The sequence below is a fragment of the Mustela putorius genome, unplaced genomic scaffold (assembly GCF_011764305.1).
Source record: "Mustela putorius furo isolate JIRA1106 unplaced genomic scaffold, ASM1176430v1.1 tig00000430_pilon_pilon_pilon, whole genome shotgun sequence".
NCBI lineage: Eukaryota > Metazoa > Chordata > Mammalia > Carnivora > Mustelidae > Mustela > Mustela putorius.
The window spans coordinates 22,785,942-22,799,364 of record NW_025421377.1 but is presented as its reverse complement, the minus strand read 5'-3'; the positions used below and the strand labels follow the sequence as shown (position 1 = coordinate 22,799,364).

General features: G+C 40.6%; 1 protein-coding gene across 2 annotated transcripts in view; it reads right to left on the bottom strand.

Moving 5' to 3' along the window:
* Positions 1-241: 241 nt before the first annotated feature.
* LOC101677150 (alpha-fetoprotein) overlaps positions 242-13,423 on the bottom strand; it is a 54,355-nt gene continuing 41,173 nt past the window's right edge. For both annotated transcript variants that reach the window (XM_004766282.3, XM_004766280.3), the window contains 2 exons: positions 7,422-7,554; positions 242-693 (listed from right to left, as the gene is read on the bottom strand). In XM_004766282.3, the coding sequence (XP_004766339.1) occupies positions 646-693; positions 7,422-7,554 (181 nt within the window). In that variant the 3' untranslated portion in view covers positions 242-645. The remainder of the gene's footprint in view (positions 694-7,421; positions 7,555-13,423) is intronic.

The following is a 13,423-nucleotide window of genomic DNA, read 5'->3' as shown; positions in this document are numbered from 1 at the left end:
GACAGGAATTTTTTTTCTGTTCTGTTTGGTCACTGGTGGGTCACAAGCTCCTAGGACTATGACTTGTACCCAGCAGATACCCACTAAAAATCTACTGAATGAATGAATGTTGTAAGTGCTTCCAAGTACCTTCCAGTTCTACACCTTCAAAAAAGAAAAAAAAAAAAACAACAACAAAAAAACAAAAACCAAACAAAGACAGTTATAAAGGTAACTTATTATAAAGCACATTCCACTCAGTTCAGCAGGGGAATAGACAGAAACTTCAAAGCTTCACTTGGGTCTTTTACACTCTGGAAACCCAGCAGCCAGTTCCCGGCGAGATGTGGCAGCCCATTACCTCTATCTGAGGTTTTGAAAGGCCCCTGAGATTTCATATTTCTGGTGCAGCTCCTGAGAGGCTGGAAGCTTCTGGGAGAACGGAAGAATGTCAGCTGGTTGTACGAGGGTTACGGTAAGCAGATTTCTCTGCTAAGCAGGAAAGGAGGGATTTAGTGTAGCCTGGCAAGGATCCTTGAGTAACATTGTGAGTAGCTTAAAAATGATGAACAACATTAGTATTTTGGATATGAGACATGCGTTTTATTACTCATGAAAAGTAAAAGGCAGAGCTCAGCAAAGACTTCACTTGGACATTTCCTGGAATCATTTGCTTCCCAAGAGAGACTGGCACTTTTCAATCAGTTTGGACCCCTGGGGGGAAAAAAAATCAAATAAGTACATCTGTAACAAAACAAAACATCTGAACAACTATGATCCCCAAATAGAAAATCTTTAAGACTTGTCTATTATAGGCCTGAGAGAGGCTCTAATGTGCCCACAGCTCAAGGTCTTGGAATTTCTTAGAGCCTAGTCTCTGAGCTTAAGGGCTTTACTAACTGCAATGTCTCTCCCCCCTCAGGACCCCAGATTCGGAATAAATAAAAATTTGTTTTTTCCTCACAAAAATATGGGACTCTTGCTGCAGGGTAAGAAAACATCAACATCAGATTCTCCTTACATTTTAAAGCTTCCCAAGGCTAATCCCATGCTAAACCATTATCAGGTATAAGAACTTAAGAAGAATAAAATCACCAACATTATCAGTGTCTCTACTGCCTTCATACATACTGAAATCAACCTCGATGTTAACTCCAGAAGTTCTCTTCAATTTTTACCCAGGTAGGCTTTATTCAAATAAAAGTTATTTGTGGAAGCCCAGAGAAATCAATAAAAGTTAACTCTTAGTTAACTGTGGGAATGGGAACCTAGAACTCCACTGCTGAGATGAACACACACACACACACACACACACACAGCCCCCCAGGTGATAGATGGCTTGCACTCCTAAGAGCTCCTAGCACCCTGTAGGACATGGTTAGAAGTCAGTTAATTTAGTCCTTTTTCCTGTCCTCAAACAGACCACATTTAAATCCTCTGGAGTCTGGAATCTATTTAAGATTGTTTTTAAAAATTGCTCCCCAGTTTAACGTATCCTCGTTTCTTTGGCTACTCATGACTTTGGATTTAAGAAGGGCCTTGAAAATGCCTTTTAAATTTAAAAGATTTAAATCCATCTTCATGGGAAATTTTCCCATAAGTTTAACCTCAAGACCCTCATATTTAATCTTGTTCATTGGCTCTGAACCTAACAAGAGTGGAGTAAGTCATATTTCTCTATATCTGTCCCTCTCGACTGTATTTATTTCATAGTTCCTCAATAAATTTCTAATTTGTAATGATAACAAATGTTTCTGATAAAGGTAAGGTAGAAGAAAGGCTTCTGAGAAACTATCATAATAATGAGAAATGTTCTGCATGAAATAAGGGATGGTAGCATTATATCTTGAGGCAAAGTCCAAGGAAGATATTGAAATATAAAACATGGACACATATGATGGAGGGCAGAGATCAGAGAAAACAAAGAAGAGACATTTTCCTTACACTGACACCAAATTAGTCACTCTGATTTCCTATGATCCTAGACATGTTGGTAGACTGCTAGCATGTCACCCATCTTAAGACTTTGGAATAAACATTACCAGTCAATTTCTCCATATCCCTGTGACATGCTTTTCAACACTTCTTTTTTTTATTATAGATACTCTCTGGACATAACAATTTGCCCATATTCTTTTAAAATGTATTGTCTCTCATCTCTTCCAAAATCCTAGTGCAATAATGGTAAAAATATTATTTTAAAAAAAGAAGAAATCAGGGCCCTGCATGGCTCAGTGGGTTAAAGCCTCTGCCTTCTGCTCAGTTCATGATCCCAGGGTCCTAGGATGGAGCTCCACATCGGGCTCTCTGCTCAGCAGAGCCTGCTTCCTCCTCTCTCTCTCTCTGCCTACCTCTCTGTCCACTTGTGATCTCTATCTGTCAAATAAATAAATAAAATCTTTAAAAAATAAAAAAGAATAAGAAATCTTTATCAATGCTAAAAAGAAAAAAAAGCAACAAGATATAATGATGAACGAGGAATGAGGAAAAAAATGAATGAGAAAAAAAAAAGTCATCAGTATGATATTGACCAATATTTCAAAGTACAAAAATAGGAACTCAAGATAATAAAAGGATGAGATGTCACATCAGTAAAAGAACAGAAAGTCATTGACTTCTGAATTGGTTTTAGTTCTTGTCTGCTGCCCAGCCTGTTTTATAAAATTCTTAAAGATTCCTATAGGCACCACTACCCTTTCAATAAGCTAATCTTGACTTAGCCAGAATTCAATCCTATTATTATATCCAAAGAACCCCCATTGACAATCAGCAAAAATATTGTGCAAATATATAGACAAAATAATATTTTAAAATGCAAGGACCCAGAAAGTTTATCTCCCAGGTGTTCATTCTGAAATAATACATACGTATGCACATATGTTTTAGGAACGTAGTCCAGCAAAACAAAATAGTCCAGGAAAAAACATAAAATAGTATTTTAGAAATAGTCCAATTTACCCAGGATTACACTAAAATGAGATCCCATGTGGACAGCCATGAATCATTAGATTATTAGAAATTATTAGAAATAATTAGATCCATTGAAAAATTAAGTCAGAGGACTTTTTGAAATATACTTTTAAGAAGACAGAATATTCTGTTACAAAAACTCTATTATTAAGAACCTGAAACATTTCAGCGGTATCACGAAAGTAGGTGCTTTATTTGCCAACATAGAAAAAGAGAGACAATTAACAACTCTCAAAAACAGAAGGATATACTAGGGAATTGTAATCCAAATGTGCAAAACTAATAAAAGTGGCGTGATTTTCTGCAGCTTAGGTAAGAAAAAGATTTTGTTTAATCTCTACACCTTTTAACAGGGTAAGTCATTCCATTGGTCCATCCATTCATGGTACTAATGTAAATAGTGTTCCAACTAAACACACAATTAAATATAGTATTTAATGGTTTCCAGTTTTTAGCAACCACTTATGAACAAAGCATATGAACCTTATATTTAATATGCAGATAAATAAACCCAGACAATGTAAACATAATAGTATATATAGCTTTCGGAGGGGGAGATAAACCATGTGGACTCTGAGAAACAAACTGAGGGTTTTGGAGGGGAGGTGGGTGGAGGGTTGGGTGAGCCTGGTGTTGGCTATTATGGGGGGCACGTATTGCATGGAGCACTGGGTGTGGTGCATAAATAATGAATTTTGGAACGCTGGAAAAAAACAAAAAACAAAATAAAATGAAATTTTTTTTAAAAGCTGGCAAGGAAGTCAAAGGAAGTTTAGACATGGTAACTATTTTTGGAGAATCACTAGATGCTGACTGGTATTAAAGGGCCAAGAAATAACATATAACTAATAAAAGAATTAAAAATACTTTTAAATAAATTAAGAAAACATCTAGAGATAGGCTTCTGGAAGTTAGCCTAAATACACTTAATTCATTATGTGATGTTAATATTTTAAGAAACTACTACAGCAATGATGGTAACCACTGGAACTAAAAGTGAAAACTTAAACTGGTTACCTTTTGGGAATGGGAAATGCACCCTGGTCTTCTGCTTGAACTTTTACTATGTTCGTGCATTACCTACACAATTTTCAAAGCTTGTGTAACTGTAAGAAACTGTGGTAAGAAACTGAACATAGTAACCGGGAATGACCTGATCCACATAAGTTTGGGTTATCACGTTGGTTCATCTGATCCTTGTTTTCTCTTCAGAAACACATCCAAGATTGTGGTAGCTCTGATACTAGACCCAACAAGCTGGTAGGTACAGACGACTTAACCAGCAGATCTTTCCACATGAACCTGGGTTAAGTCACATCTAACAGTAGAACCTTGCCTTTTTTCCATTGTTAAATTTCATATATTATTTTCAAAACATTGTTTTAACTTGCCCACATTTCTGCTTATTCATGTTTACCTTCTTCTATATTATATTCTGTTGGTTGATAGGGAAATATCTTGGGCTATAATTATCGTTCCCCACTGACCTGGCAGAGAGAATTTCTCTGAGTTGAATTTTCTCTTTGAACCTGCTGATGTCTACAATTTGTTTCATGAAATGTGAGATGCCTTTTCTCTGGATGATCCAAATTCACCCTGTATAGCTGAGTTTCTTTTTTTTTTCCCCCTTTTATATATTTCAGTTGTACTCTTGCCAACATTCCAACATTGACTTTGGTCCATCCTTTTTCTCCTCAGAATTTGGCTTGCTTCTTAAAATGTCTTCCATCTTGTCTAAAAGGGTTTTATCTTCCCAATGGCTATAGTTAGAAAGACAGTCTTCAATCCTGCCTACTTTCTCTTTTAACAGGCAGAACAGGTTCCCATAATCGACTCTTAAAATCTCAAAAGAAAACAAAGAACATGCCTGCAGGTCCTTGGAGCGCTTAGTCTTTTCTAGCTAACTTGGAACAAGCACAGACTGCCCTTTGGCTGAGCCTCTTCACTTCTGGGGTCTTGGTTCCAAGGGGCTTCCTAGAGTAGCTAGGTTTTATTCCTTTGCACTAGAGTCAACCTAGACTCCTTTCATAAAGGTAGAAGTACAAAGACACCAGTCCTTGGCGATAAAATTCTTAGGTAGTTTGGTCATCTACCCCACATTTTTTTGCTAAGCCTGTTCATATACTATAAGGCTGTTTTTAAAAATATTCCAGTCGTAGCTTAATATTTAATATCCCCCAATTCTCTCCCTTTCTTTCATAAATGTTATTTCCAATTGTTTCATTACTTCCCCTCCTGTCCTTGGTTCCAGCTTCTCACTGAGAGTTGGGCATATGGAAATATGGGGAGGGGATAGGGAACAGTGTATGATCAGCCGCTTGCACCTTAGCCAAATAACTCTTTTTTTTTTTTAAGATTTTATTTATTTATTTGACAGAGAGAGATCACAAGTAGGCAGAGAGGCAGGCAGAGAGAGGGCAGAGAGAGGAGGAAGAAGGCTCCCCGCGGAGCAGAGAGCCCCATGCAGGGCTGGATCCCAGGACTCTGGGATCATGACCAAAGGCAGAGGCTTTAACCCACTGAGCCACCCAGGTGTCCCAGCAAAATAATTCTTATAGGGGTTCCCAAATGAGCAGCGTCAGCAGCACCTGGGAACTTGTTGGAAGTGTAAATTATCAGACCCCACCCCAGAACTACTGAATCAGACACCCTGTGGGAGGAAAACGCTGATTTTGTTCCAGCAAGCTCTGGAATTGATTGGATGCACACTAACATTTCAGAATCACTGCCTTGGAATAATCAGACAAGGGTAAACTTGACAAAACGTTAGAGATAAGGCATAATTACAGATAATAAGCATTTTTATCCGAAGAAGTAATTCTGGCCAACTTTAATTAACATGATATATTCTTCAGATAGCTTCTATTTTCTCCTTTAATTCGGGGGAGAGATCCTAAAAGAAAGTAGAGAGAGGAGGGAAGGGAAGAGAAAAATAGTAGGGCTTTTAAACCATTAAGTTAGATCAGTGCTGGGCGAAAGCCCTGGGAAAAGCCCACAGAACTCTCCCTATCATGCTGCTTTCCAATAATAGTTTGAGCAAGTCGTATTCTTACGCAGAAGCGAGAATACGTCAAGAAAACTCCCTTGGGAATTCGCAGACACAGGCCCTTCTTGAGTGTGTTGATCTGTGTGGCTATGGGGTTGTTACTCAGGTGGAAACTTGTTCTCTGAACGCTCTACAAAAAGCAAAAATACTTTAAAATAAATAAATAGACTCTAGCGTAGGTGATTACTCTGACTTTGTTATTAGCGAGTCTGGGAGTCGGTACAGTTTTTCTGTGAACAGCCTGACAGTCAATATTTGGGACTTTGCAGTTCATAGAGTCTCTGTCACAACTCATCAGTCTGCAATTGTTTAATGCAGCCATTGTGGACACAAAGCAGCCAGAGAGAATATGTAAATAGATGGGCAGGACCGTGTGTCAGACAACCTCATTTATATAAACAGGAGGTGGAGGGCTGTCATTTGCCTGCCCTTGACTAGACCAAAGACATTTGATTTTTAACATAAATAATGTAGTTTAGCTAAATAGGTAGAAAAGAGCCACTGAAGGTAACTAAGGATTCATAAAAATTGTTACCTGTGAAAACATTTCCCTGGGCCACTGCTAAACTTAACCCTGGTCCGAATGGTCCCAGCCCATTTGCACTATAAAGTCTGCTTTACTTTTTCCACCTACACTCTGCATTCCTCTGCTCAGATACTATAATCTACTCTACCTGAGTTTCTGCTCCTCCCGTCACGTCCCTGGGACAGCAGTTTGTCTTGGGTCCCCTCCATGAATTTTCATGAATTTTCTGTGCCGCATCCTACCATGATATTCTTAGAAATTTAAGTCCTACGACTTAGAATGAAAATCATTTACTTGTTAACTATATGCAATTAGATGAATTCCAGAAAACAGTCTGCTGGTGGTCCGTTCGGTGGGTGTGCACACAGACTCTGCCCTGTCATCATTTCTTCCTCTCTCTGTTCTTCAACCTCTCCGATAATGATCTTCTGGCCACCGAGAAAATGAAACCCTTTCCATTGGCTCCTTAGTGAAGCCCCAAACTACATTTGGGGACTATTCCTGACTGTGCCCCAGAAATTTCTAGAACAAAACTACAGTTTGCCCAGACAGGTTTTTAAACTGTTATTTCTTTAAAATGTCATGACATTCCAAGGACACCCTTTCTCTACAATTATCCAAATCTTCAGTCCGTTGTGCCTCCTCACACCCCCAATCCTAAATATCCCCATGCCATCTGGTGTCATGACTGGTATGCGACTTTATCCCTGTCTAAACCGCTAGTTTTCTCAATCACATATCTTAAAGCCGAATATAATGGATTCCACCAATCCATCTGGACTGCGATTTTCTCTGCATTCACCCACAATTAGGACGGAGAAAGGGTTTTTGTTTTGTTTAGTTCTGTTTTTTTAACTTCAGTACATCCTAAGCACACTGCGAGAATAGATAAACAGATACCTCTTCTCGGAAACACATTTCCCTTGTCTCTGCTGGGCAGCACTTCTCCACCACGTGGGCAAAGCTGTCAGTCATGGATTGGAACTGCATCTCTCTGGCGTATGGCTTCTGCTTCACGAGGTGGCTGAGGAGCCTGAATCAGAAAGGAGTGGCAAAAACACAAGTACCCGCTGAGTTCTAGAAGGCCAGCTTGCACACCTGCCTTACTGATTTAAAGCGGGGACCACCCATGCCTCTTTGTCACCCACACTCTGCCGCTTCGGAGCCCTGAAAACGCGGTGATGTGTTCACAGGTCACACCGCCCATCTCCATCTTCGTGTTTTACACCCAACATGCTCTTCTTCCAGGACATCTCTTTTACATAATTCATACATTAAATTTAATTATTTTTATATAATTGTTACTAGGATAGAGATTTTTATTTTCTATTTTCATGGCATTGGTTGGTAAATAGATGGATATAGTAAGTTAAATTGTTTTCCTATATTTTGTTAGGAATATTTATGCTGAACAACCAGCTTCCAAATAAATATTGTAAGTATGACACACCTGAAAGCTAAGGGTCTTTCATGCGTTATTAATGATAAACCAATAAACTAATTTCAAACTATCATGGCTTGATTGACAGTATCTCTGACGTTCTTCACGGAAGAGTTCCCCCCACAACGGTAGTTTCAACCACTTTGAATATTCAAAAGTGTAACCTGGTTTCTGTCTCTCTACTTAATAAAATAGTATTCCAAATCTTCCAGTGTTATCTTTTCCCTTTCTCTCTTTTTTTCACCGTTTTAGACCAAGGCAGATTTAACCAAAGAGAAAATAAGTCATGAGGGGTCGTGAAAATGTACATTAATTGGTATTTTACTGTTCAACCAAAAACCCTTGCTGATTCTTCATTTTCAAATTCATTGATAATACCCAGTGGCCTTATCTGTGCCTTGAATGGGTATAAAAGAAAATATCTCAAAACTCGAAGTAGCTATTTCTATGACAATTTAAACCAGGGGTCTAGTAAACAATTGCAGATAGTAATTATTTTAGGCTTAGAAGTATAATATCATATCACAAGACAGAAGACTCCAAACTCCCATTTGCCTGGGGTGGGCTGCCCACGTGACAGGTGGCAGACACGGTTTGTGTCCAGCTGCCATCCGCTGGAGACGATGGGGAGGCGGGACCCGCCGCGGAGGGAGGAGGTACAGCAGGTGCGCACCGGGCCGGTTCCGCTCTCCGCCCCGACACGCCATGCTCTTCTCCCCGCTGTCTCAATGCGGCCAGCTAGCCCCAGCTGCTCACGGGGTCATTTGACTCCTAGACTAAGAGGCCACCACCTTTTGCTGCCCGGTAGCGACCAACAGCAACATGGCCAGCATATGTGGGCACCAGCTCAGGCACTGTGCAACTGCGAGCATGGTCGCCTGAAGGAAGGCAGGCCCTGGGAGCAAAGTGGGGGACATGGATAGAGCAAACTTGGAGCTTTGCAGGTCTCAAGCGTAGCCCAGTCAAACAGTGCCCTCGGGACCGACAAAATCAGCTGCGCCCACAGGCCCATAGCCCGCTCCCATTAAACAAGAGAACAAGACCTCCAGCTGAGTGGTAGTCCATGGGACATGCCTCTTTGAAGTTGTCATTTCAATTCCACCCTCTCCCACGCCCCCAGCCCTCACACCCGCAGCCTGCCTTGCCGATACACAAAGCTAAAACAACAGCAGAACTGAAAATATTAGAAAAGCAGAAGCTAATGATTTCTTTCTTTCTTTCTTTCTTTTTAAGATTTTGTTTATTTGTCAGAGAGAGAGAGGGCACAAGAGCAGTAGGAGTGGTCGCCGAGGGAGAAGCAGGGAGCCTGATGTGGGACTCAGTCCCAGGACCCTGGCATCGTGATCTGATTGGAAGGCAGATGCTTAACCCTCTGAGCCACCCAGGTGCCCCACTAATGATTTCTTTTCAGAAACTACCTCAAAAGGAGGCTGGTTTGACGAACACATCATCGTTGTCCCTCAGTTGCCAGACAGAGCTGAAAGAAGCTAAGAGATTTTAACTACCTCCATGTTTGCCTCCTAAGTCCTAGGAATCTAGCGGGGAAAATCAGATACACCGGGAACAAAGATTTATGTACAAAAATGCTCATTGTCACAATGTATGTTGGTTAGAAATTGAAAACAATTTTCATGTCCAGCAATAAGAAATGGTTAAATTCATTATGGAACCCAGATGGTGGAATAGTATAGAGCCATTAAAATGTGGTTTTAAAGAATAATTAGTGACCAAAATGCATACATTATAATTTTTAAAAGCTATACAAAAGAATAGTGGCAACAGCCAACATCTTTTGAGTGTATGGATATCTACTATGATCGAGGCAGTGTGCTGAGAATTTATATTATTCCATGTAATACTGTCACTTACCTTTTTTTTTTTAAGATTTTTTTATTTATTTATCAGAGAGAGAGGGAGAGAGAGCGAGCACAGGCAGACAGAATGGCAGGCAGAGGCAGAGGGAGAAGCAGGCTCCCTGCTGAGCAAGGAGCCCGATGTGGGACTCGATCCCAGGATGCTGGGATCATGACCTGAGCCGAAGGCAGCCGCCTAACCTACTGAGCCACCCAGGCGTCCCCACTTACCTTTTTAATAAAGCTGTATGTCATCTCCACTTTGCATTAGTATCTGTGATTTCAGACCTCCTGGGAATATTACAGTCTGGGGCATATACAGCAAACCAGTGAGGTCAGCCTCCCTCCCAGAAGGCAAAGGGATTGGGAACCACTTGGGAGAACTCCTCCGGAGACCAAGTCACCCTCGCAGACCTCCATCCAGTAAGAGAGCTTGATCAGTGGAAGACGGGAATGATTTCATGGTTCCCCAACTGGGCCTTCATTGGTCTCATTTCTGAGTTACACGGGGTCCGCACTTTGAAAAAGTGCCGTAAAGGAACTTTCCTTGAAGTCCTGCCGACCATGGGGACACACCCAGCACTGCCCTGGGACCTGCCGCACGTGGGTAATCCTGGGGGTCGGTCGGGGGAAGGACTGATCTTTTTTTCATGACAAAACAGAAAGCAGCTTTGTCATTTCAAGGGACCCATCCTATAGCTGAGCAGGAGACAGCAGCAGCTGGAGGGCAGGACCATTCCCAGGGGCCCAGGAGTGGTGCCAGGGAGAGCATGTTTGGAGAATTCCTGGGGGTGAAGGGAGTTTCCTAAGCTCTCCCCTCAGGATTCTAGGGATAATTGCTGGAGCCAAAATTTTGTATAAGCAGCTAGTCGCAAGATTGTGCAAAACTTGTATTATTAAAGATTAGACCACAGACTGATGGGCAAAGGGCAATTGTGGGAGCGTGTGCGTGTATGTGTATGTGACATATATTCCTATACTACATGTATGTTTATACTGGGCAGCTCTGCAGTGTTGGAATAAAAGTATTTTGATTTTCTTCTCTCCTATATTTTCTGAATTTTTTGCAATTATTATGCATTACTTTAATAGTAACAGAAATCAATATTTCAAAAAGAAATAGAATACTATAAACATTATTTTTTCTCTCCTACAGTTCTGTAGTTAGTCTTCTAATTAGATCTAAACTTGATCCCACTTGAAAGAAAATGCTGTACTTGTTTTTAAGTGTCTCTACGCAATTTAAGTCTGTATGGTTAGATATATCCTCAAACCAGTTTCCACTACCTTTGAATAATCATTATCAGTTTTTAGGAAATTACTTAGTAAAAGTGAGAAATACAGGCTCTTCCCCATTGGAATTTGATGGAATTTGTCTTAGAATGTATTTTCCTACAAAAACAATACTAATCATGATGCTGAAATTCACTGTCCCACCCTGAGAGCATAGGCTTGCAGAAGTCCCCGGTAATAGAAACTACCTGTCATGGTACCTACACTGCGGAAATACCCCATCTCCAAATATGTAGTAGGGCTTCTATGGTCTGGCTTAGGGCATTCGGCATGGAAAGGGCGGGAGCTGGTGTAGCAAGGAGACAGAGTTTACTACTGGTTCATGCAAAATCTGGACTCCTCTTTCCTTCCGACGTCATAAAAAGGGCACAAACGTTGAAGTCAAACTAACTTTGGTTCAACTAGGTAGTGTGATGGTGAGCAAGACACTTAACCTCTCTGACTTGAATCTATAAAAAGAAAATTTGAACACTTACATTGCAAGGCATTTGTAAGGGCCCCAAAATAGCGCATTAAAGGGCTGAGTATAGTAAGGGGCATACTTCAGGCAGTAAATAATGGCAAAGGTAATAGTAATGATCAATAGCTGTAATAATAATAGCACATCTTACTTCCATTTCAAATTATCAGTTGCTTCCAACCATGGTCTCCTTCTTCCCTGATTCTCACAATAAATACTACCTTGTCACGGCTCTTCTCCTGTTCATTCATTTATTCCATTCAGCAAAAGACTGATGAGCATCTTTACAATTTCCCTGAGGATCCGAGCTATAGATCCAATAGTAATAGAGAAACCTAATGAGAGAGCCAGGAAAACTCTCTTGTCTATACCCTCCTCTTCTCTCACTTATAAGCTGTGGGGTCCAAGTGCTGTCATGGCTCGGCCCCTCCCAAACCCTCTAGTCTCACCCCAAAAGTTTATTTTCCTTCTCTCACTTATGCGTTGGTCACACTGGACCACTCTGCTTTCCCCTGCTGCGTGGGCTGGTTTCCAAATGCACTTCCCCGGAGGGACCAGTAGGGGGAAGGCCAGCAAGACTGCTGGGTTTCCAGAACACCAGCCAGCGGCTGCTTATTTGAAACCAGGAGAAACACCGAATTGTACTGGAAGAGGATGGGTGAAGAAACTCCCTTTATGAGAAGACAGAAGTTCTGGTAATGAGATTCAGAGCAGGGGTATCAGGAGGTCATGTTACCCCGCCTTGGAACTCCATACATAAAGGCAGTCATTTCTACACCTGGGGACTCTGTGCCTTTTAGAAGCTTGGCTCCTTCCCCCTAAAAACTGTGAAGCACTTGTGATCTGCTTGCAGTTGATTTACCTCTCCTGCCCATTTCCTCCCTCTCCCACCCCGATCTCTCTACCTACAAACCTGATGGTTGTAATTCAAAAATATTTCCCTTAATTCTATTTTTCAGCTTAGAATTTTTTTTTAAAAGATTTTATTGATTTGACAGAGAGAGATCACAAGTAGGCAGAGAGGCAGGCAGAGAGAGAGGAGGAAGCAGGCTCCCTGCTGAGCAGAGAGCCTGATGTGGGACTCGATCCCAGGACCCTGAGATCATGACCCGAGCCGAAGGCAGCGGCTTAACCCACTGAGCCACCCAGGCGCCCCCAGCTTAGAATTTTTAATTTACCTTATAAAATCTTAAATCCCATTTTTAATTCAGTACCACCAACTTTTTTTCAGTTTTCCACTTCGATGATATTAATATTTTATTGTCATTAAATGTATCCACCATTTCATTTAAAGTACATTCTGGTCTTTATATACTCTCTCAAATCTTCACATTTCAATCCAATATTTTTAATTGGATTTTAATTTTTTTTACTTTGAGCTTCTGTTTCCTTTCGATTGTTTCTATCTTATTACATAATCTCAACTTCTACCTTCTCTTCTACCTTGCTTAATTTTTACTTTTCCCTCCAGAAGCCCCTTCACTGGTTTTTTGTTTGCTTGTTTTTACATTTATGCTGTGATAGTCAGCCCGAATTATAAAGGGATGAAAGCCATAGAGAGCCCTTGCCACTATCCCAGGAAGTAAGAGGGCTTTTTTCCAATTTGACTCTTGATTCCCAATATGCATTCTCCCAGAAGAGTCCAGAGATCTCTACATTAAGTGTTTCTATGCTATTGTTTTCTCCACACAGAGAACATAGTGAATTCACTAGAACAAGGATGATTCCTAATGTTTCATACTTTTTATTAGCTATCCCTTATCTGAAAGCTCAGTGTTTTATTTTCCTTTATTTTATTTTATTTACTTATTTTACTTTATTTTATTTTTTTGAGAGGCAGAGAGAGAAAGCGCAG